Here is a 25,256-nt window from a genome sequence, read left to right on the forward strand (position 1 = left end):
TGTTCTACACATTCCCAATTCAACTTGCGAAAAAGGTGTACTGACACAACATCAGTTACGTTTTTTTTCTGTAAGTTGAATATGGAAGGCAGTCTGGCGGAAGCTAGATATTTTACTTTATAACTTGTAAAATATGGATATTTTTCTCACACAAATGCATCGCTTCACTTCAGAAGGCCTTTATTAACCCCCTGGAGCTGTATGGAATACATTTATAATGGAGGGCTGCACTTTCTTGAGCTTCATACTCTTGGTTGAGTTCACTGCCATTATAAAGCTCGGACGCGTCAGGCTATTTACTAAAGGTGCCCTAGAATGCTTTTTCACAAGATGTAATATAAGTCTAAGGTGTCCCCTGAATTTGCTGTGAAGTTTCAGCTCAAAAAACGCCATAGATTTTTTAAAATTCATTTTTTAACTGCCTATTTTGGGGCATCATTATAAATGCGCCGATTCAGGCTGCTTCCCCTTTAAATCCTCGCGCTCCCAGCCCCCGAGCTTGCGACTCTATAATACATTGCGTAAACAAAGTTCACACAGCTAATATAACCCTCAAAATGGATCTTTACAAAATGTTCGTCATACATGCTGCATGCATGCATCAGATCATGTAAGTATAGTATTTATTTGGATGTTTACATTTGATTCTGAATGAGTTTGAGGCTATGCTCCGTGGCTAAAGCTAACATTACACACTGTTGGAGAGATTTTTAAAGAATGAAGTTGTGTTTATGAATTATACAGACTGCAAGTGTTTAAAAATTGAAAATAACAACGGCTCTTGTCTTCGTGAATACAGTAAGAAACGATGGTAAATTTAACCACATTTAACAGTACATTAGCAAAATGCTAACAAAACATTTAGAAAGACAATTTACAAATATCACTAGAAATATCATGTTATCATGGATCATGTCAGTTATTATTGCTCCATCTGCCATTTTTCGCTATTGTCTTTGCTTGCTTACCTAGTCTGATGATTCAGCTGTGCACATCCAGACGTTAATACTGCCTGCCCTTGTCTAATGCCTTGAACATGGGCTGGCATATGCAAAAGTTGGGGGCGTACATATTAATGATCCCGACTGTTGCATCACAGTCGGTGTTATGTTGAGATTCGGAGGTCTATTACACAAATGAGATTTTGTATGTCATTTTCATGTACTGAACTCTTGTTATTCAACTATGCCAAGGTAAATTCAATTTTCAATTCTATAGCACCTTTAATATATCTCCAATTGTGTTCATCAGAAAGAAGAAAGTCAAATACACCTAGGATGGCTTGAGGGCGAGTAAATCTTGGGGTAATTTTCATTTTAAAGTGAACTAATCCTTTAAGTGGTGGTTTGCAAGGTAACTATCACTATTATTATTGCACATACTCTTGAATCATGATTTGAACACACCCCTATACCTAAATCAAACATGTCTGTACAGGTTTGTGCAACAGACACAAATGATACCTGAAATGGCATGGATTGCTGAGGAGAGACGTAATATTAGCATTCCAAGATTTCAGAATTATGGTTTATACTTGGTTGGCAATACAATGGATGAGTAAAATCTCATATTTTATCCTTAAATTAAAGGTGGTACCCAAGTCATATCTTAAGGGAGATAAAAACTTGCAACTGCGAGAAAAAAAGTCAGAATTGTGAGATAAAAAGTCACAATTACCATTTTATTTTTTATTCTGTGGTATAAGCAAGCTTCCATATTATTTGGAAGCAATAATGTGGAAGAGAATTGCTATTGTTTGTTACTCTGACATAAATAATTAGGAATCTAATAAAACACCCTTTTGCTCCAAATTAACAGGCCCAAACAAAGCAAAATAAAACCTAAAATGTTTCTGCTATAGCGTTGACTGTGGAGCCGGACATGAGGAAACATTTGTGTGCATGAGCACTAGATAATTAACAAGACATAATATCCTCAAAAATAGCATCCTAAACACAGTAAAACATGTAGACCTTACTGCAGGAATCAGAAAATGGTCCATCTAATTAATGAAAATGTCATTAATTTCTGCTGCGCATTAGAGCCTTTCAGAGCTTCATAAGACCAGAGACAGTATAAGAGGAGGCCAGAGGAGCAAAGCAGCAGAGGAAAGTGCAAAAAGTCATTTGATTTATGAGAGCAGCACTTAAGACACAGAGGAGAAGATGTTATGCACCGCGGCTTCCAGCCTAGGAGCTAAAGTAATTTCCTCAACGGCAGGTACACGCTCAAGCGAACAAAGCTACAATCAAATTGCTTCACTGCACAGCCTAAAAACTTGTTTAATGTCATACTTATGCCTATTCTTCAGGTTAAGCGTGACACCCGAGTACTTTAGTCAGTAGATATTCAAGCAGGTGTCTGTCATGTGGCCCCAAGGGTCTCTGGGTTTCTATCTGCTCATATCCGTGCCGTCTGTAATATAACCCTCATCTGCATCAAGCTCACCCGAGAAAAAGACATCCATGATGTATGTTTTGTTATTTCTTCAGTCAATCAGGGATCAAAAACTGAATATGAGTGGTGAATCAGCTGCCATCAAAACATCCTTAAACACCCACATGAGTAATAAATACTCTCATCTGCTGATGACTCAGGTTCTGGGAGTTCTGTTTAAGTCTAATTTAAGCCTAGTTTCAAGAGCTTTTTAACCACAGAGACATGGTATTTATTCTTCATTAGAGCAAAATGCATTATGAAGAAGAGTTTGTTGTCCTTTTAAAGTTCGCATTCACATGTTTGCTAATGTTTCGAGCCCTAATAAACCCAAATGTTGAACAGCAGTGGACTGTTTTAACCTTGGACATCTATGGAATACCTGCTAGGTGAAGGTGAGGCATTGATTTGAACGACAGTTCAACGTAATGCGACATTTGAGGTCAGAACTGTAGATAAATGTGCACGTCCTGGTGCTTGTGATGGAGGGGGTTTGAGTTATTGTGAGGTAGAGTGGCAGGGGGTTGATGAAGGTCAAGCGGGACAAAAGTCTGTCTGAAACCACAGGCCAGCCCTGCTAAAAAATCCAACATTGTTGATCCCCTGCTAGACCAGCACTATACCAGCTCTAACAAGCATAAACCAGCCTGGACCAAAATGGAATTCATGCTGGATTATGCTGGATTTTCAGCAGGGACCTCCTCTCAGAACCTGAGCCTGATGTGGGAAGCTAATAATAAACTCCCCCTCAGAAACCCTCATTTAAAGACCCCATGAAATCAAAATTGTAGTTTTTTTTTTTTTTTGTCAGCTGCATTTGATGTGGAATCTGGTGTTATTCAGATGATAACTCTGTTTTCTGACCATAAAGGTGCTCCATTGCCTGGAATGATCCTCTGCAGTGCTAGCTTTTGTTTCGGAGGTGTGTAATTATGAACATTATTTGCTGTGTTTTGCACACAAGTTTAATTATCATGTAATGTTGGAACTTTGAACGCCATTCTCCATCTTCATTAGATTACGATTTCTTTAAACGGCTGTCTAATATGTTATAGAACTGTTATACTGTACAACGAAAGAATACAGTATATGAAAAAGTATTAGCATTTGCCATTGGTTGATGTCCAATATCTCTAGCTGAGCAGAAATACATAATCACGTTTCGCTTGGTCTCCTCAAAGTTGCGTTGGATTTTCCCCTTAACTCGAGAGGTCCATCTATAATTGTTTTCCATGTTCATGGAGTTAGTTTGTGGTGTAAATATGTAGGCTATAAACTATGTGTGTACACTGCTTTTTAAAAAAATGGCGGGTGCTGGTGTTTCGCGTGCATTTAGCCAATCAACATACACTTATGTCACTGGTAGTTCCTATAGTGCTGGTTTCGACCCTACTCTGGAGTAGGAGCTAATTTAATTCTCCTTACTTAATTCTCCTTAATTCTCATTTCTAGTTCCTGCAGTGCAAATGCAGCAAAATCCGAGTACTTCCGCCAATAGTTCTAGGAACTAAGAAAAGGTTCTTCCGGTGGGAAAGCCCCTATTTATTCATGTTTTTGCTTTAAAGGGGTTAATAATACCACTTTTACAAGATGTACAATAAGTCTCTGATGTCCCCAGACTGCGTATGTGACGTTTTAGCTCAAAATACCCCACAGATCATTAAATTTGTCACTTTTTGAGGGTGAGCAAAAACACTCTGTTTTTGTGTGTCCCTTTAAATGCAAATGAGTTGCTGCTCCTATGAAGAGGGCGGAGTTTCAAGAGCTTGTGTTAGCAGCAAGTAGAGCAGTGCCGGTAAAGACTATAGAATAACAAGACGCGTCACTCTTATTGTTTTGAATGGGAGAATGTGCAACGCGCAATGTGGCAAATAAGTCCCGCCTTCTAAATAAGAGCCAATTGCCGATTGGTAAAGTCATTGCGTCACTGCAGCGGCCGTTAGAAGCTCAGTTAGGATTGCGCATGCACATTAGCTTGATCTAGACTGAAAAATGGCTTTTTTGTCATGATTCAAGCGTTCAGAAGCGTTCAGATTTCATTGGTGATTTCAAATATGAAATTTAATCGAAAGCTTGGCAAACAGCTTTGGAGAATTTGATGTTTCCCCATTCAAATAGATAGGAGCTGCACTTGCATGTTCGAGAGGCGTTTCAAAGATGGCCGCCGACTGAAATGACTTGTCTTAAAGGGACTTTGGTGCCGATTACCTCAGACTCACTGAAAATGTCAGAAACTGTTCAGCCTTTTATGTTTATAAACCAGAGTCGAACAATGATGGAGATACTCAAGAAGAAGTGACAACATGTAGAATACAACAGGACGTTTCTGAATGGTTAGTTGATGAATTTAAGTAGCTGATGTGGAGTTAACTATCTTAAAGTTATTGATTGCATATTCTGCCATGATAATCTAAATCGCTCGTGTGGGAACTGTTGTAAGATCCTACAGAGCCAGAGAATATAACCTGCATGAAGATAGAACAGGTATAGTTTAGTTTAATTACAGTTATAACTTGTCATGTTATATTGCTTTTATGACATGGTATTCCATTTGTGTTATGTACTGTATTGCAATAACATGGCCTCACTCCTTTGTTGCATGTTCCCGGAGGCAGGGTTTATGTAAATTTTAGAGTTAGTGATGGTTGTTGTAGTCCCTACCAGCCGTTTGTTGTAGTCCTTAAATAGATCATTCTTTATTATCTCCCTTTGCATTGAACTTTGTGCGTCATAACTTTGCAGATGTTGTTTATGCGCTAACAGCAACATTACACACTGACTAAAGTTAAAAAAGTGAAATCGCAATGAACCACCCCTTTAAAAGTGACTGTTTAGCATTAAATCTCCCTGGGTGACACAATCACTCATGTGACATCATACATCATGTTGGTGAAATGGAGTTTTCATGGTTGGAATTAATTGATTTTTTTTTCTTCTGTGTTATCATACAGCAAAATGGTGACTCTCATTTAGGATTTTACCCTGAATTCCACACATAATTCTGAGCAACACAAATCAGGTATAAAATATTAATTTAACTGTCATGGAGTTGTCCAAAAATAAAAATTGCATAAAAAATAGTTTTTTGGAAACATTTTCTTCTCCAGTTTTATGGTTTAATTTGGCACATGGCACAATCAGCATGTATACATCTGGTATACATAAATAAATATTAAATATATTTATACATAAATATACATATAGAGCTATTAAAAAGACACTTGTTGTGGCCTCAGATTATGGTGTCGAGGATAAACTAGTACAGACACTAACTGCTCTGCCCTCTGAATATGGGTGCTTTCAGCCTAATAATTGATAATAATGGTCATTTACACTTTCAGGTCAATGGGAGCAAAATCTTCATAAAAGCCCTATACATATATGTATGTATGCCCATATTTATATATATATTTAAAGAAAGACAGTTCTACACTGAAGTCAGGTTATTCAGTGTAAAGAGGCCACCATCTCCAGTCAAGAGGAACGCTTACAAAGTCAATGGAATCATGTCAGTTAGTTCAGTTCAATCTTAAGCTATTGTTTTCTCTTGCATGTAAAATAATAGATTTATTTTGTAATTCTTAAGCAAAATTAGACATATGTAACTTTTTTAAAATAACAAAAAGTTCTATTTCGCAAAGACAGACGACAATAGACGCAGTTGAAAGACTACTTGTGGTGAACAAAATCAATGCAGTGGTAAAGAAGCCCCCCCCACCCCCCACCCCTATCACACAAATATTTAACAAAAAACATGGCAAAAGGCAATCAAACACGCACACACACTGACTCAAATATTCCCGTTCATACCCATAATCACTCACACATGCACACCAATCAAACAGTGCTCTGAGCGTTGTATGTAAGTGTGCATTTCATGGGAATTTGACGCAGGAGCTGATAGATAATTTTGTTGTAAAAGATGCACTTCTTTAAACAAAACAATTACAGTAAATTTAGAAGTCTTTATCTCCAGTCTTGTCGCATGGAAATGTTTCAAACAAAAGGTTTTCAGTGGAACCAAGAAAAGAAGTAAAACACCACATGTGAGGTTATGCAACTGGAAAATGAGTTGCAGTTACCATTTCAATCCACCGGTTTCCATATTTGTCATCTGTCTCATGCTTCCTAAAATCCAACCACTCAAGTCAGATCACTATGTTCCACACAAACTCATCTCAGGGAAAGATCGTCAAATTAAGAGAAAAAACAGCTCTTTATAAGGCATTGAAAAGAAATGAAAAGCAAAGCAGACAATATTATGCAGATGTCACCTTAGAGGCCACTGTTTTGAAACTGTTTCCCACAAAAGACTGTGATGGGAAATAAAATGCACTTTCCTTTGTTTTTTTTAATTATTTATTCAAGAAAAAAAGCGATCGCCCCATTCGCCCGATTCTGCTTAGAAAGGCGTTTTTCCTTTTAAAACGATGATTAGAAAAAATACTGCTTGAAACGCTCGTCCCTTTTCGAAGGAAATAGAGCAGTTCTGTTTTGGCAGGTTTGCACAACTTGACATCTGGAAAGAACTTGTCACTGCTATTTGCAAAAGTCTATTCAAATCATTTTGTTTCCATCATCGTCCTGAACCCCCTTCTCTCGCTATGACGTTTTCATTAAAACCAACGACTTTCCCCCCATCCCTCCCTTTGCTGGATCTCCATAAAGCTATACACGCGTGGTGGAGTGGGAATGTGGCAGGCTGGTGGAGTTGAAGCCGGCTGTGAAGGTGTTGTACGGATGTAGGTTCGGCATGCCCACTAGCGAGTTGGGAATCATGGTTATGGTGTTTGGCGTCATAAGCGGGATATCATCAGGCGAGCGCCGCAGAGTCAGCGTGTAGTCGGGAAGTGAAGCGAGTCGCAGTGGGTCACCAGGAGGCCCTGCGTCACATTCGTGGTGCGTCTGGTTCACCTGCAAAGACATGATCTCCTCTTCAGGGGCGTGGCGGTTCACATCATTGGTGGTGGTGGCTCGTGGTGGGCTGGGTTGCGGGTGCTGTTCCTGTCGGCGCTTATCCTTGCGGTAGTACAGAGCAGCAAATGCCAGAACATTGAGGAACAGCAGTGAAGCTCCTACTGCGATGGTTACGCTTAGCTCAGTGGAGTAATCCCGTGGGTTCTCCACCACCAGAGGGCCTGGTTCCTCTTCTCCATTCCATTGTTCCTTCCCACTCTCGCTGTTGTACGCTGGAGACATTGGAGGCCGCTTGGTGTTGAACGGCCAGGCTTTGCCATTGGGACGTTTGGTGGACAGGGAATTCTGAGTCGTCTCGGGTGGTGGCACTTTGGTGGTGGTCGAGGTGTAGTGGAACATATCATGTAGGTTGTACAGATGAGGGACCAGGTGCTTCCAGAATGCCACTTTAGTGGCACGGTAATGATCACGGACTCGTGGCTTTAGGCCAATGTGCAGGTACAGCTGGTCTTGCGGATTGTATTTGGACCAGGCCACCTCTTCAAAACGATTGGCCTTAGTGTGGATAAACTTGGTATCCTGAGGCACTGGTTTGTTGGGATCTCTGCAAAAGAAAAGATAAGAAAAGAAAGAAATATAAATTAATAAACAATGCTGAGAAGGTTTTTCCTTTAAGGTGTGGTTGCTAAAGTTTAAGGAATAGTCCCAAACCCATATGATTATTTGTTTCATAGAATGTAAAAGAAGTTTTGCAGAACATTTATGCTGCTCTTTTTCAGTGAATGCATACAGTGAAAAAGGTACTAATAGTCGACTAATTATTAGACGACTAGAAGAAGCTTAGTCGACCAAAATTTGATTTTATTAGTCTTATCATTCTTATCTTATCATTTCAAACATGTAAGTAGTAGCAACTTTACATGGCTGCTTGCTCTAACACAGTGGTTCCCAAACTTTTTAGCTTGGAGTACCCCCTGAGGGAATTACCATCCTTGTGCTTACCCCCTCTCTTCTACTTCGACTGCAGTCACACCTTTACCATTAAGGGACAATATTTGCCCCCTAAATTGATTTTCCAGTGCATATTTTTACCTTTATGAATAACTTTATAAAATAAATAATGTCTTAAATAAAAAATGCTCAATAGAGAAATATGCAGTGATGGTAAAACTTAGTAAAACTTTTAAATATTAAACTAAAACCGCCAGTAGGTGGCAGAAAGTCACTGTTTTTATGAGCGAGTCATCGAGTCATTCATTCAGTAACGAAGCAAGTGGCTGTGAATGAATCATTGAATTGACTCTCACGATTCGTTCAAAGTTGCAGAATTGTTCGTGAAACAAAGATGTGTTGTAGTTCTGCTGTGGTTTTCGTCAGAACTATTATTTCATTGCAAAATAGAGTAAATACTGACAGTAAAATGTACATTTTATTTTTTGACCTGTTGTATAATAATATCACGTTTGCAGTCATGTGGATATTTGGGAACAATTGCATTCTTGCTCGTTATCATCATTAAATACAAGAACTCACACAAGGTATGTTTTTGTATCGGAGAAAGTTTGGGACTTAAATCAAAATTAATCCATTATCTGTGTCTATATTTGATCTTCATGCGAGTAAGTGCTAAATCCCCACTTTTACAAAAGGTGCATTAGCGAGAACGGCAGTAATTTGAGGCAGCAGACTGCACGCAATCAATCATATGCATGCTGCTTGTGTGGATACAGTCATTTTTGACTGTAAATGATGAGGTAATTTGATTAAATGTACTGGATTTACGACATTTTGGCAGTTAGAAAAACATGCTCGATTTTAATATTATTTTAAGTTAGAATTAAATGAGCTACTCAGCATTTGTTTGTGTACCCCCGTTAACCTAGACAAGTGTGTGCTATTATTAGGTGTATATCCAAGTGTTTCTCCAGAGTGTGGAAGCTGAAGTATAGCGTGCTTACTGCAAGAGGCGTCGGCGTGAACAACTTAAAATTACTCCCTCATTTTTGGTCATACAGATAAGAGTAATACATCATTCAAAATACATTATTCATAAAATCTACTTTTATTTGTGTAAACTCACAATAACAAGAAAACGTTGTGTCTTTGTAAAAAAAACAAAAGACACAACGTTGCTTTCTGCTGTCTCAGTCTCCCTGAACTGGAGCGTGTCACAAATGAACCGAAATTCAGCTTATAGGCTACTTGCCTTACAGACATGAGAAATATATCTGTAGAAAGCTTGAAATGTCTATTTTTAAACTAACCAATTCAAATAGAAAAGAAATACTCTCTGCTTATGTAATCGGTATGAAAGGTGCATTTCTCTCTATAGGCGCATTCACTATACTGTGGATATGGCGAGACAGCATCGTCAACTTTATCTTTGCAGCCAACACTGACTCAGAAAACACTAGTTTATTAATAAACAATTAAAATAGCCTTGCTTTTTTTCCTGACACATTCATAATCATTACTTTTGCAAGTGCTTTGCAGCAAGCTTTCATGCGTGCGCTATAAGAATAAGCTATATTACGGCTACAGTATTAAACACTCATTATGGTTTAGTATTCTCCTTCATATATTGAAATAAATGAATATAAACATGCGATTAGTTGACTAATGGCTTAAATGAATGACTAATAGTCAACTAGAAAAATCTTTAGTCGGGGGCAGCTCTAGTATAAAGTGTTCTAAAGCTCTCAAATGTCATTTCTAATAGATATTTCAAATAGAAAGCTTCATAGACTAGCCATAGAGCCCTAGTTGTATGGACCACATTAATGGTGCTTATTTTCTTCTCTAGACCTTGACAACCCCTTGTCAATATATACTTTTACTGTAAAAGCATATTGACGAGATTTGTGCTTCATAAAGGGGTGCATTTCCCGTACAACGCCATAACTTGCTGTTTAACTACCAGAGTACGATGCATCGCTGAAGAAATCAACTTGCTTGACTCGGTTTCCCAGAACCGTATTGTCACAAATTTGTCATTCAACCACATTGGTTAATGATGTCACGCAGGTGGTGGAGTAATAGCTTTTAATGAATCAGTTTAAAATCTAATTAATGCTAGAATTTTTGCTATAAATTACAGACATGGCATCTGAGGACTAATTCTCATATCTCATTTTGCTTTATTTCCAGATTCAATCACAGGCTCATTCTTACGTACTAGAGCACATACGCACTTCAAAAACGGCATGTTAAATCTTTTGACAAACTAAAATATGTCAATGACATTTGTATACTGTATATTCACAATAAAAGATACAGATTGTACTGAAAGTCAGCTTGCTTATTTTGCTCAAGATTAGTATTTATTAAGTCCACGTCATGCAAACAAGAATCTATGCTTCTAACCGGTGGAGAGCTGTCGTTCCAACCACACAACTTTGCGATGCTGCTCGTTGAACTATGCTGATAACGACGGAACTTGTGACCATAGTTGGCTTACAATGCTTTCGGGAAACGCACCCCAGGTTTGAAACAAAATGAGGGTGAGGAAACGATTACAGAATCTTTATTTTTGGGTGAACTATTCCTTTAATGTTGTTGGCTCATTCCCATTGAATTCAAATTTGTGGCGTTATCCACAACTCCATTTAAGTCCACTTTTTTATGCCCATCCCTTGCTAACTTCCCTCCATCTCGTTCACTCGATGAACATCATTGCTTATGTTGCGAAAGTGCCCACTAATGACGGAGCCCTTGCAATGGGTTTAAATGGAAAGCCCTAAGACCTCGATCACTTATGGGTAAATTAAGTGTGAGCACTGTCAGTTGCTGTTGTGACATCACAATCATGTTGCATTGTGGTCTATGGATCTACCTAAAGTATACATTTGAGTTGACTGTCAGTCCAAATCCGATTTTTGTGTATATCCGATTGAAATACGATCAGATTTAGCAAGTGTGAATGGCAAAAAATCACATGAAATCTGTTTCAAGCTACATTTATATGTGGTTTGAAATCCTATTCAAATCACATTTCTGAAAATCCATTTCAGTCTGACTGCTCTGATTGTATTTCTTGTGGTTTATGTGACTTTCTCATGCCAAGTAAAATGTAAACATGTCAGATGTTGTTACAGGAAACATGCTGAAAGTCACTGCAGAATCAAGGTTGTGTTGTTGCAAAGTGCAGGAGGAGCAGAAAATGACAATATAACAGAGACATGTTTTGAAACCGGTGGAGACGACAGCATGGAATAAATCCGCACACACCACCCTCCTACATTTCAGCCGCTGCCTCATAAGACACAGTAGTCCAGCATGGCGGTTGCACATTGTCATGTTGTAAATAAAAAAACATCTGTATTGCAAATCCCTCCATGCTGTGGTTATTGTTGTTTTGTTTTTGCTGTATACCTACCAATGCAACTTAATTACCATAGAAACCAATGCAGATATTCCGGAAAACAAACGAGCAGGGACACACAAATTGGATCTGAACAGTTGTGATACACAATGGGGACAGTCAATAATGTTAGATCAGATTCCATTCTGATACACAAATAATCAAACTTTTCAGACAGGATGTGGAATGTGCTGCACTGGCTGGTTCAACGTAGCCCTTCAGATACTAAGCGGTTTGCGCTACGCTGGAAAAGTAGGCAGAGATTTCAAAACTTTTAGCAGGAGTTCTATATGTCTAGTCATTTGATGCTTCGTTTCAATTAGCTGCGGGGCTAATCGTCACAGTGCGTTTGCGCTTTGGTCGACGTAGCAACAAACCGTCCTTGCGCAGCACAAGCCATTGAAATGGGTTTCATAGTGCAGTGGTGCCGTTGTTGTGTCCTGTGTGAAAGGGCCTTAAGGCAGGGGTGTCCAATCCTATTCCCAGAGGGCCACTATCCTGCAGAGTTTAGCACCGATCCTAATTGAACACACCTGAAGCAGCTAATCAAGGTGTACAGGATTACTAGAAACCTTCAGGCAAGTGTCTTGGGGCAGGTTGGAGCTAAATTCGGCAGGATATTGGCCCTCCAGGAGAGGGATTAGACACCCCTGCTCTAAGGAGACTGACTCTTTTAGAAGAAGTTGTGCTGGATAAAGGCATCTGCATTTTAATATCATCTTATCATAGTTTCCAATCTTCAACATTCAGGAAAAACATCATGCTTCATTCTTGTCCACCCTGCCATTCTTTTCTTTTCAGCGAAACACTACCTTCATTCTTGATCAGTCTAAGCACGCATAAAGACACAAACAGCTTGCGCCCTTTCTCAGATCAACCCCTGGAGTTTGCGCCAATCAACAAAACAATTTACATCTATAGACATTCCTCATCATCACCGCACTCCTATCGGTCTTGTTTCACCTTCTTGTTGTATAAAGATACCAGGCACTTCTTCCAAATCATCATTTTCTATTTCTCCCTCGTGCGACATTACGTTACAGCTCATATCTCTAAGCACCTCTGCCTGCTGGGCTTCACGCATCCTCGCCTGTATTCTGTATAAAAAAAGAGATGGGCCAGAGGCTTTTAAAGTGAAACAAATGAATAAATCAACAGCTGAGATGTGCTTCAGGATGCAACTTGTTTTTGATAAAACAACAGCAGTGCATCCATTCCGTTAATTGCTTTGGGAAAGCAGTGCAGATTGCATTAACAGCGAGTGTGCTGATAGAAAGTGGACCATATTAATCTAAACGCTAAAGGGGGGATGCTGGCAAAGGCCCTAGTGTGTGCATCGTAATACCCTTTAGCCTCCAGGGGTCACTGTTTCTCCAACTGACATTACAAGCTCAATAAGGCAAAGCAAGGCGGCATCCCAACCTCTGTGGCACTATTGATTTATCATCTGTTTTAACATATGGCATATAAATAATCACACATCTACTTATCTTGTTGCTCCACTAGTGACTATCCTGAGTTTTTAAGAGATATTCAAAGATTATGCAGTGGTAAAACTATGAAATAGCCAAATGAAATACTTCTGATTTGGTTGAAAAACAAATGATTTAATCAGAAATACACAAAAAAGTCATAGTTTTCAATGACCATCAATAGAGAAATATATTTTTGCTGCCACATGGCTTAGTTCAACAACCAGGGGTTAACAGGGCCATGCTAACCAGCCAAACCTTAACACCTCGTCAGTGATAAAATACCGCAAGATGAGATTGTAACAATGTTGCAGACTTGATCTAATGAAGTAAATGGTAACAGATATCAGTAGTGCGCCCTCGAGCAAGTCACCTGTCGGTAATGTTCTGTAATTCACAGTGCGTGAAAAGTGACAAGAAGTCAATAAATATGTTATTTAATATCTGCCAGTGGTTCTGAAACCTTTTTAGCCAAGTGCTACCTTTGCATTATCTGTGGAAGTGTCTTATCAGAAAATACATATACAGCACTATAACAGCATTCAGAAAAGTTGACAATGTAATTGTATGTGTTATTATGCAAATTTTGCAGTTCAGTTCAAACACATTAATATTAAATACATTTTAAAATTTGATCGTAAAACTTCCCCGTCTGTCTAAAACTGCTCTTGTCAAAGTGTTATCATGCCCTCATGAAATTGAGCTCACAGCCTTAAGGTAAATAGAACAAATTCTGGTCTTTTGTTGTTCTTGCAATCTTGCATTGCAGAAGAGTCTCAGGGTACGTTTACATGACAACGATACACTTAAAACGGAGAAGTTTTCCTTTGAGTTTTCCACGTACAGACGTCACCACTGTCAAATGATCTCCATTCATACGAATCCGTGAAAATGACTAAGACTAATGACTAACTAGATGGTGATGAAACACTATAGACTGAACATGTAATGCGCATGTGCATGACATCATCATTTTCACAGATTCACGTTTTTGTCGTTTACACGGAGACCGTTTTCAAAAACTTGCACTGTGAATTGTCACCATTGTCATGTAAATGAATGGCCAAAACCATTTTTAATGTTTTCGAAAGAAGTCTCTTCTACTCATCAAGCCTGCATTTATTTGATCAAAAATACAGAAAAAACAGTAATATTGTAAAATATTATTACAATTTAAAATAATGGTTTTCTATTATAATACACTTTAAAATATAATTTATGCCTGTGATGCAAAGCTGAATTTTCAGCATCATTAAATCCAGTCTTCAGTGTCACATGATTCTTCAGAAATCATTCTAATATGATGATTTATTACAAATGTTGTGCTGCTAAATATTGTTTTTTTATAAAGTGATACTTTTTTCAGGATTCTTTGATGAATAAAAAGTTACAAAAGAGCAGCATTTATTTAAATTAAATCTTTTGTAACAATATACACTACTGTTCAAAAGTTTGAGGTCTTTCTTTTTTTTGTAAGAAATTAATACTTTTTTCAGCAAGGATGTGTTAAATTGATAAAAAGTGATAGTAAAGATTTATATTGTTAGAAAATATTTATACTTTGAATAAATGCTGTTCTTTTTGACTATTTATTCATCAATGAATCCTGAAAAAAGTATCACAGTTTCCAAAAAATATTAAGCAACACAAATGTTTCAAACATTGATAACAAATGAGTATCAAATCAGCATATTAGAATGATTTCTGAAGGATTATGTGACACAAAAGACTGGAGTAATGGCTGATGAAAATTCAGCTTTGCATTACAGAAAAAAATGATATTTTAAAGTATATTAAAATAGAAAACCATTATTTAAATTGTAATAATATTTCATAATATTACAGTTTTTTTCTGTATGTTTGATCAAATAAATGCAGGTTTGATGAGCACAAGAGACTTTGTTCAAAAACATTAAAAATAGTAATGTTTCCAAACTTTTGAATGGTAGTGTATATTAACATTATATATAGATCAGAAATAAGACAGAATAACAAAAAATTATATATATATATAAAAAAAATACTTTTTTGTATTGTATATTAAAAAAGTTCCAGAGTCGTGTTGTGTACAACAGTTGGAGAGCCACTGGCCTATGCTGTGACACCTGTGCAAAAGAGCATGTACATCTGAGATGGAAGAAAAACAGCTTTAAAGAGAAATCACACACTTTCATGTTTTTTTGTGCCTCTGCGAGCAGAGAAGTAAATGGAGATAGGTTGAATGTCAGCTCAGCAGCCGATAAATAACCGGTTTTATTAGGCTGGTAATGATCCCCAATGAATATTGGCAGCCGGAGCATGATGACTTTGTAGCTGAATATCAGTAATTAAGTTTCAAAGAAGCAGACAGCAGAGGTAAGGTCATATTGATCTGCCACAGTGCAACATACCACAGAACAGGACATCAATGAAGCCGAAGCCGCAGCCGCGCGGCGTGTATGAATTCTTGCTGCGTGGCGTGCGAGTCGCAGTCAGTGTACCTGGGGCATTCTCGGTTAATAGGAAACGCTAGCATCTCAATATTACCACACATTCTCATAATGGTCAATCAAACAGCTTGGATGAGGCAGCACATTTGTGCAAGTCAAATGCAGAGGCTGGGTTTGCGATGCCACTGACTGGTGATTTGAGGTCAGTTGTGATGACATATTTTGTGTGGGTTTTTCACGCGTAGGGTTTAACTCAAGATATAGTGTTTTGATGTAGGTGAAGATGAATAATTAGTGATGTTGGCCTTTAATGCTAGCAGATAATACTACTGCTATTGCTCACACTTAAAGAGGTCATGAAATGCATTTAGCGTTTTCAGATCTTTTATGTCACATTTTCAGACTGCATGTAATTCAGGTTTTTTCTCAAACCAGATCTTTTCAGGCAGGCTGTCCGCACTATTAATTGCAAGTGATCAAATAAGATTTGTGTGTCCAGACTCCAGACACGACCAACATATCTGCATGGGTTGCTTGTATGTGACGAGGCTTTCAAAACGGATGCAGGAAAAATGGAGGTGCATCATCTCGCTCTCCAAATAAGCACCCTGCCGAGTCGCGGTGCTCATCCGTCGCACAAGAAACGGATGAGACTAGTATATATTGTGATGTTCAGTGCTGTAGATATGGCTGGCTTCGCTGGGGTGCTGTGTTTCTGTCTTTGGTTTTGACATTATAGTCGTGTGTCACAGTTTGAAATCCAATTTGAGCAGCCAGAATGTCCAGACTGAGACACATCTATAAAAATCGTATTGGAATCACCTCTAAATGTGGTTTGAATCAGATCTGAAAAAATCAGATTTCATGTGTTTTTTCTTTTTGCTGTCCAGACTTTCCAAAACCCATCTGGATAAAATCTGGATATGCAAAAAAATCATTTCTTTTTCAAACGTCAGAATGTGTGACGTTTGTTTTCATGCTCGAGTTGTCCAGTGCCATTATAGAGCCGTACATGTGACCGATTCAGATTAAAATGAACCAATGCAAAAACAATGATGCTTCTGAGGACAAAATACTTGGCACTCCTATATACACCCATTGCTGGATGTAGACAGATGTGAAGAGAGAAAGCAGAATGCTTACATTATAGCATTGCCATCATTGAATCGCTGTCAAGGTTGTATGACAGTCAATCATGCTTGCGAATATTAGAGAAATGAATGAGAAGTGCTGTACACTGAATCCTACCTGTCACAAAATTGTCAGTGTTATCTTATAAAACAGCATTTTCTTGAAAACTCCAAAAATAGATAAATACAAAATGAATGATAACTGTAGATTGTGATTAGCTGTTTCCTTACAAAAGCAGTTAATTCAGTGTACTGAAATCCATTAAAAATGGCCTCTCGTCTCCTTGCCAGTGTACTGCAGCGTTTATGCTTCTTTCTGTTAACCTTGAAGGCTCCCCGAGGGAAAGGACTCTGATATAAAGCAGAGTGAGTCATTCAACATTAGTGAAGTCTCATTTATCCTACAGTTATTGCTGTTTATATTTAGTATACGTTTTGGTTATGTTACCGACCTCTTGCATGTTTTGCTTGTCAGTTTGGATTTGTTATATTTATTTTAGTGTAATTGAGACACTATTATAGTTTTATTAATATTTTGACTTTTATTTTTATATTATCTTAATTTTAAATTTAGGTAAAGTGTTAGCAATTTTATTGTGTGTTTTTGTCATTATTATTACTTTTAAAAAATGTATATATAATTTTTAAGTTAAACTAAATAAAAATTAGAAATGTTGCGTAGGCAACTAACTGAAATAAAATAATTGTAATTTTTTTTTATTTCAAGAAAATAAGTCAAGTTTTTTTTTTTTTTTTTTTATGGTTTTAGTTACCTATAATAACCCCAAATTCTGACCATGGCTTGTTGTAAGATTACTCTTTCGGATACTGGACTTTATTTTTAACTCATTCCCTACCAGCGATCTTTTTTTTTTTAAGTCGCCAGGCACTGTCAGGGTTTTTGATCATTTTCACAAAAATGTAATGGCCTCCAGAATATTTCGTTGTATGAATATCTTAGCATTCAATATATCAAAAGAAAGAACAGAGCATTTTTACGGAAGAGGATTAGGGCCAAGCAATAATAAAAAAAAATAAAATCATCTCGAGATTAAAGTTTTTAAATTTCGAGAAAAAAGTCGAGATAAAATGTTGAGAATAAAGTCATTAAATTACGAGAAAAAAGTCGTTAAATTATGAGAAAAATGTCGTTAAATTTCGAGAAAAAAGTCGAGATAAAATGTTGAGAATAAAGTCATTAAATTAACGAATTTATTCTCGTAATTTAACGACTTTTTTCTCGTAATTTAATGAGTTTATTCTCGTAATTTAAAATGTTGACTTTATTCTCAACATTTTAGACTTTTTTCTCAAAATAAAGTCGTAATTTAATGATTAAATTAACGTAATTTAATGACTTTATTCTCAACATTTTATCTCGACTTTTTTCTCGAAATTTAACGACATTTTTCTCATAATTTAAACGACTTTTTTCTCGTAATTTAATGAGTTTATTCTCGTAATTTAATGAGTTTATTCTTGTAATTTACTGACTTTATTCTCGTAATTTAATGACTTTATTCTCAACATTTTATCTCGACTTTTTTCTCGTAATTTAACTAGTTTATTCTCAACATTTTATCTCGACTTTTTTCTCATAATTTAACTAGTTTATTCTCAACATTTTATTTCGACTTTTTTTCTCGAAATTTAACCAGTTTTTTCTCGTAATTTAACAACTTTTATCTCGAGATGGTTTTATTTTTTATTATTGCTTGGCCCTAATCCTCTTCCGTACATTTTATTCTAGCTTCATGCATTCTTTTTTATCAACACTTGAATGTGGGTAAGTTTCATAAAAAAAGCTATATTTTTAACAAAAAGCTGAGAAAATCAATTTTGTTTTTATTGCTTGTTTCTGCTCCTTTTTTGCCTTTGTTTTGATCCAGAGATTCTGTACTCTTTTAGAAGATGCGTAATAGCGCCCTCTCTGTATAACAGTGAAAACACGGAAAGCACAAACTGTGCTATTTTGAGACACCATGAATATGAACTTATATGCTTTTAACATACTATCTCTGTATTAAAAATGTATTTAGTTACCACTTGTAGTACACTAGTGTATGAAAGATGGGTTCAAGTGGTTACTAAATAGCTCAGTTGAGTACACTTAGATGTTCTTAAGATTATCTTAAGAAGTACTAAAGAAGAATTTTTAGTATATTAAGTACAAAATTAGTGCGCGAAAGTAGAACACTTTAAGTACATTATGGAAGTGTACTTTTTTCATCTGGGTCTGTCAATGGTGGGGAAAGAGTTAATAAACTTCTGCTTAAGGATTTTAAAACCCCAAGCCCAAGCCAGTCTAGTGTCTCTGTTACAGTAGGTAACCATGTTAATATAAATAATGTATAATAAGTGTTTTCATTCCCCAATGAACGAGCTGGTGCCCTGATCATTCCACTAACCCACAATCTGGGTAGTGTGTGTGCAGATGGAGGCAGTGAATTAGCTGACAGCGTTCTGTCAGGTCGCCCACTCAAATCGGTTCCTAAACCGCTCGAATGTTTCTCTGGTTCAGGCCACTTGGGCTTGCCCAGTGAAGCAGTACTTCAGCCTCGATCAGCGCTACTCATTCAGATCTCAGGCCCTGAGAGGAAACGACTCTACGGCCATTGAGATTCTGAAACTACGCTGGACTTCCTAAAGACCATCCTAACACCAAAGGGAGAGGTCTGTCTGAAGATATTTTCGTCAAAGAATCCGACCTTAGCAGTGCAGTAGAAGCAAATTAAGTCTGGACAAAATTCCACTGTTAATGGTCATTTAATTAGTATTTTAATTAGTGGTGCTTGCTAAGGCTCATTGTTCATACTTCTAAACCCTGTAGTACTAAACTTTAATGCTTGCGTTGTACCATTTTCCCCTTTATATATGGAAATTAATGAAAGCTTAAGCCATTTTTTTAGGAGAGGTATGCTAGTTGTTACAGAATAGTGTAGTGCAGCAAGGATGAGGCTGAATAGGAACTTCCACAAGAGATAGGTTTAATAAATGAAGGAGCAAACAGCAATCTAACACCATACCCTCTCTAATACAACAACTACAACATTAACATTAAGGCAAACAATAGAACAGACAAGGAGTGCAAGGAGTGAGTCCATTAAGGGAGTGCAGATGATGGAGAACAGGTGCGGGAAATCCATGATGATGAGGAGTTGATTAGGAAGTGCGTGCAGGTGTGGAACATGGAGGATGCTGGGAAAGTCCGGGACAGAAGGGAACTGTGACAATTAACTTTTTACTTAAAGGTGCCGTAGAACGTCTTTTCAAAAGATGTAATATAAGTCTAAGGTGTCCCCTGAATGTGTCTGTGAAGTTTCAGCTCAAAATACCCCATAGATTTTTTTTAATACATTTTTTTAACTGCCTATTTTGGGGCATCATTAACTATGCACCGATTCAGGCTGCGCGGCCCCTTTAAATCTTTCGCTCCCTGCCCTCCCGAGCTCTCGACTATAAGTGCAGTTATACAGTGCATAAACAAAGTTCACACAGCTAATGTAACCCTCAAATGGATCTTTACAAGATGTTCATCATTCATGCTGCATGCATGCATCGATTCCTGTGAGTATAGTATTTATTTACCTAGTCTGATGATTCAGCTGTGCACATCCAGACGTTAATACTGGCTGCCCCTGTCTAATGCCTTGAACATGGGCTGTCATATGCAAATATTGGGGTCATACATATTAATGATCCCGACTATTACGTAACAGTCGGTGTTATGTTGAGATTCACCTGTTTTCCGGAGGTCTTTTAACCCTCTGGAGTCTGAGGCTGATTTGGGGCTTGGAGAAGTTTTGACATGCCCTGACATTTCTGCTTTTTTCAGTTGTTCATAAACATATAAATGACAAAAGTGTCATTATACTGTATTCAGCACAAACTAGGCTACAATAATATGTGAGGAACATGTATGTACATGTTTGTATTTTTGAAGGAATAATGTTTATGCGTGGTTATTGAAAAAACAAAAAACTTAATCACATAATAATGACCGGAAATGACTTGCATATTAATGAGGCCTTTCATTCAGATAGGCTGTGAAAAAAAACCTCTGTAATAATGTCTCAGCTCATCATAAACAGCAATACTGTGAAATATTATTAAAATTTAAAATAATAGTATTCTATTATATTCTTTAAAATAAAATGTATTTCTGTGATGCAAAGTGTCTGAACAATTATGTTACCTCTATGGCATTTCATTTAGCTTAAAAGCATGCACATTTGGAGAAATATTGATGGATTCTTATATATTTATGTCAATTTTCTATACTGAGATGTAATATTTATTATCATCACTATGAGTGCTGGATACTGTGTTTTTAATTCATACTTGCAGCCGGAGGGCGCTCTGTACACCTTTAGTCCACAAATTATTCTAAAGAAGAAGAGGACATTTCAGGAATGGTGTTTTTAATTCATACTTGCAGCCGGAGGGCGCTCTCTGTACACCTTTAGGCCACAAATTCATATAAAGAAGAAAAGGAACTAGGAACTAACGGCATGTCTTCTAGAGATCGCTAACCATTGCTTTAACATCCAGATAAACACTTTTCAAGACAATAAATACACGATTGAGATGATGAATGCATGTATTGCCTCAGAATTTGCGTGAATAGCGCTGGCTCCGTGGGCGTGGCCGCATTAGCGGATAATGAGCTGAATCACAGACTTCTGACATGGCTCTCTTTTCATACAGATTACATAAACACAGAATGTTTGTTTTCGATTTGACTTGCACGATTTAAAACCTGACATTTCAACGTTTCTTTAGACGTCATTTTTTTTGTCATTAGTATTCATAAGTTACAGTTCATTTTCTGAGAACTATCAGATTGGACTTCGTTCAGAGGGAGAGGAGAGATCACGCATCATGTTAGTTTTCTTTATTTTACAAAAAGCACAACATTGTGTTTTTACTCTGAGTGTACACAAATAAAAGAAGACATTCTATAGTTTCAATTGATATATTACTTATGTCTCTATGACAAGAAATGACGGAGTATTTTAAGTCTGTTTTGCTGCAATGTGAAAAAAATCCTGCAAAACGCGCCGGCGCGTTTTCAGATCTCAGGGAGTTAAACAAATGAGATTTATATAAGAAGGAGGAAGCAATGGAGTTTGAAACTCAACGTATGTCTTTTCCATGTACTGAACTCTTGTTATTCAACTATGCCGAGGTAAATTCAATTTTTGATTCTAGGGCACCTTTAATAAATTGGACAAAAAAAATCTAGATCTATGACTTGCATACAGACCATCAAGAAGCCAGAAAGAAAGACAGAGAAAGAAAGAAAGAAAGAAAGAAAGAAAGAAAGAAAGAAAGAAAGAAAGAAAGAAAGAAAGAAAGAAAGAAAGAAAGAAGGTTTTGCTTTTGGAAAAAGGCATGCAAAATGAATGAAAAAAAATCAAATGTATTTTTATAGCAGAATAAATCTGATGAATATGACAAGGTGAAAGAGAGTCAGAGTTAATTCGATGGGGCTGCATTGGTTATTCATCAGTCTAATTTGCAGCGCTTGGATGATTGTGGACATAGAGACACCAAATTCAATGGCGCAACATAAAAGCCTCAGTTTCCACTTCAGTGTCTTAGAGTACTTTGGTCAAGGTCATTATTTCAATGAAAACTCCAATGAAACTGAATAGCACTGATTCCAACATAAGGTTGTGTATGTACTTTTAATTTTAAAGTTTTCTATATAGTGGTTATTTATAAGTACAGGAGGTAGTGTGCACTGCTTCATGTGGTTTTTCATCTTACGGTACATTTCAAGGTCCACACAACTAGCGCTGCTTTTGAAAGATGCAGTGTTACATTTGGAGTTTTTCTTATCTTTGCTGTTCTCAAGGTCAGCAGATAGAATATGTAACATAAAACAGCATGACAGAGAGAAAATGCTTTCAAAGAATCTTGCTGTTAAGGCTAAATTGTTTAAACTGCTGTTGTTTAAAGAATTTTTTAGATACACAGTGGCTGGGTGATGTTTAACTCCACATTACTATTACTCATACTTACTTTTAGGGATGTGAATAAATGATAGTTAGAGTAAAAGCATGTTTGTTAGTGTGAAATTGATTCTATATTGAATTTAAACACTTTAATAACATTGATATTGAGGAATAATATTTTAGACAATCTTTTCAGTTACTTAAATTACCACCTGCCTATTTTTGCTCTGCCATTAAAAACAGTTCCAAACAAAGTCGAAGCAGGATCAAATGCAATACACAATTATGTTTTTTTTTCATTCCTTAATGAATCAGTATTAATCTTTGTCATACTTTAAAGTACACTTATTTTGTTGTGTTGACTAACATAGTAAAGCACTGTAAAGTACTTAACTATAATTTGAACTGGAGCGTGTTCGATATTAATTGTAACTTCATTACTAATGTGTAATTACAAACAAATTTAAAAAAAATAAATGGCATACGTTTCAATAGAAATCACATCAAAGTATATTTTACTTTATCATAAATGCTCACCAGTATATTCGGCAGAACACTTTAACATATTTCAAAGACTATAGAAGTAATTATGAAATTACATATAAAGATCACATTCATTGCATTTAATATAAATTTAAACTATAATACTTTTTCATTTAATTGCATTTAACATTCAGTGAAGTATCCCGAAAATGTTACATTCAGTTCTCACTTAAATATATTTTAAGTATATTATTACTGTAATAAGTAGTCTTAGAAGACAGTAACTAGCCATAGCAAACACCCAGTATACCCTAGCAACTGTACAGCATACTAAAATGCATTCAGAAACATTGGAAGCTGGCTGTCATATAACCCTAGCATCATAATGGTGACTTTTAAATGGGCAATGATCAGTAAGGGTGTGCAATATATATCGTCTATGATTTTATCGTAATTGTTGTTTTAACAATGTGCAATCTGACATTATCAAGTATGTCCTTCACTTTGCAAAAACCAAACAAAAACACGCCTAGAGAGTGCATACACTACATGATGTAGCCTTTTCAGTTTAGGTTAGACTAATGTGCATACACATTTAGAGTGCACGCTCTCACTGATTTACTCTATGTATGAGTTGGCTATATTTATATCATATGATAAAGTTAAGAAATTAAAAGTTAAAGGTGCCGTAGAACGTCTTTTTAAAAGATGTAATATAAGTCTAAGGTGTCCCCTGAATGTGTCTGTGAAGTTTCAGCTCAAAATACCCCATAGATTTTTTTTTATTAATTTTTTTAACTGCCTATTTTGGGGCATCATTAAATATGAGCCGATTTAGGCTGCGGCCCCTTTAAATGCTCACGCTCCCCGCCCCCGGAGCTCGCGCTTGCCTTAAACAGTGCATAAACAAAGTTCAAACAGCTAATATAACCCTCAAAATTTTACACTTTACAAAGTGTTCGTCATGCAGCATGTCTAATCGCATAAATATGGTATTTATTTGGATGTTTACATTTGATTCTGAATGAGTTTGATAGTGATCCGTGGCTAAAGCTAACATTACACACTGTTGGAGATATTTATAAAGAATGTTTATGTTGTGTTTATGAATTATACAGACTGCAAGTGTTTAATAATTAAAATAACGACAGTCTTGTTTCCGTGAATATAGTAAGAAACGATGGTAACTTTAACCACATTTAACAGTACATTAGCAACATGCTAACGAAACATTTAGAAAGACAATTCACAAATATCAGTAAAAAAAAAATCATGATATCATGGATCATGTCAGTTATTATTGCTCCATCTGCCATTTTTCGCTATTGTTCTTGCTTGCTTACCTAGTCTGATGATTCAGCTGTGCACAGATCCAGACGTTCTGCCCTTGTCTAATGCCTTTCATAATGTTGGGAACATGGGCTGGCATATGCAAATATTGGGGGCGTACACCCCGACTGTTACGTAACAGTCGGTGTTATGTTGAGATTCGCCTGTTCTTCGGAGGTCTTTTAAACAAATGAGATTTATATAAGAAGGAGGAAACAATGGAGTTTGAGACTCACTGTATGTCATTTCCATGTACTGAACTCTTGTTATTCAACTATGCCAAGATAAATTCAATTTTTAGTTCTAGGGCACCTTTAAGAAAAATTTGTAAAAATGGTAAAATGCAGACAAACTGTAAAAATCAATATGAACTTATTTGAAAATGTAATTTCTGCTGTGAACTAACTACAGCACAGAATATGAAGAACAATAAAAACTTTAGGAGTCAGCTGTCCACGGCAGTTCTAAACCTGCCAAGATACCAGCACAATAACACACACACAGCAAAATAACTTCTGATAATCTACAATACCCCAGAATAGGTCAAGATATTTTTTTGTCATTATCGCACACCCCTCCCAATCATTCGTTTCTATATTTATTTTTAAAATTAGGCTCAAATACTGAACCATTACACACACACACGCGCGCACACAAAATAAAACAGATTTGAAATGTATTAGCACCTCTACATCACTGTCAGGGAGATTTTCCCTCAGTAACTCAAAAAGAAGGCAATG

General features: G+C 36.7%; 1 protein-coding gene across 3 annotated transcripts in view; it reads right to left on the reverse strand.

Moving 5' to 3' along the window:
- Positions 1-5,530: 5,530 nt before the first annotated feature.
- The window catches only part of nlgn3a (neuroligin 3a), a 275,946-nt gene continuing 256,220 nt past the window's right edge, over positions 5,531-25,256 (reverse strand). For all 3 annotated transcript variants that reach the window (XM_048175657.1, XM_048175656.1, XM_048175658.1), the window contains one exon: positions 5,531-7,957. In XM_048175657.1, the coding sequence (XP_048031614.1) occupies positions 7,105-7,957 (853 nt within the window). In that variant the 3' untranslated portion in view covers positions 5,531-7,104. The remainder of the gene's footprint in view (positions 7,958-25,256) is intronic.

The sequence above is a fragment of the Megalobrama amblycephala genome, linkage group LG23, assembly GCF_018812025.1.
Source record: "Megalobrama amblycephala isolate DHTTF-2021 linkage group LG23, ASM1881202v1, whole genome shotgun sequence".
In the NCBI taxonomy this organism is placed as follows: Eukaryota; Metazoa; Chordata; class Actinopteri; order Cypriniformes; family Xenocyprididae; genus Megalobrama; species Megalobrama amblycephala.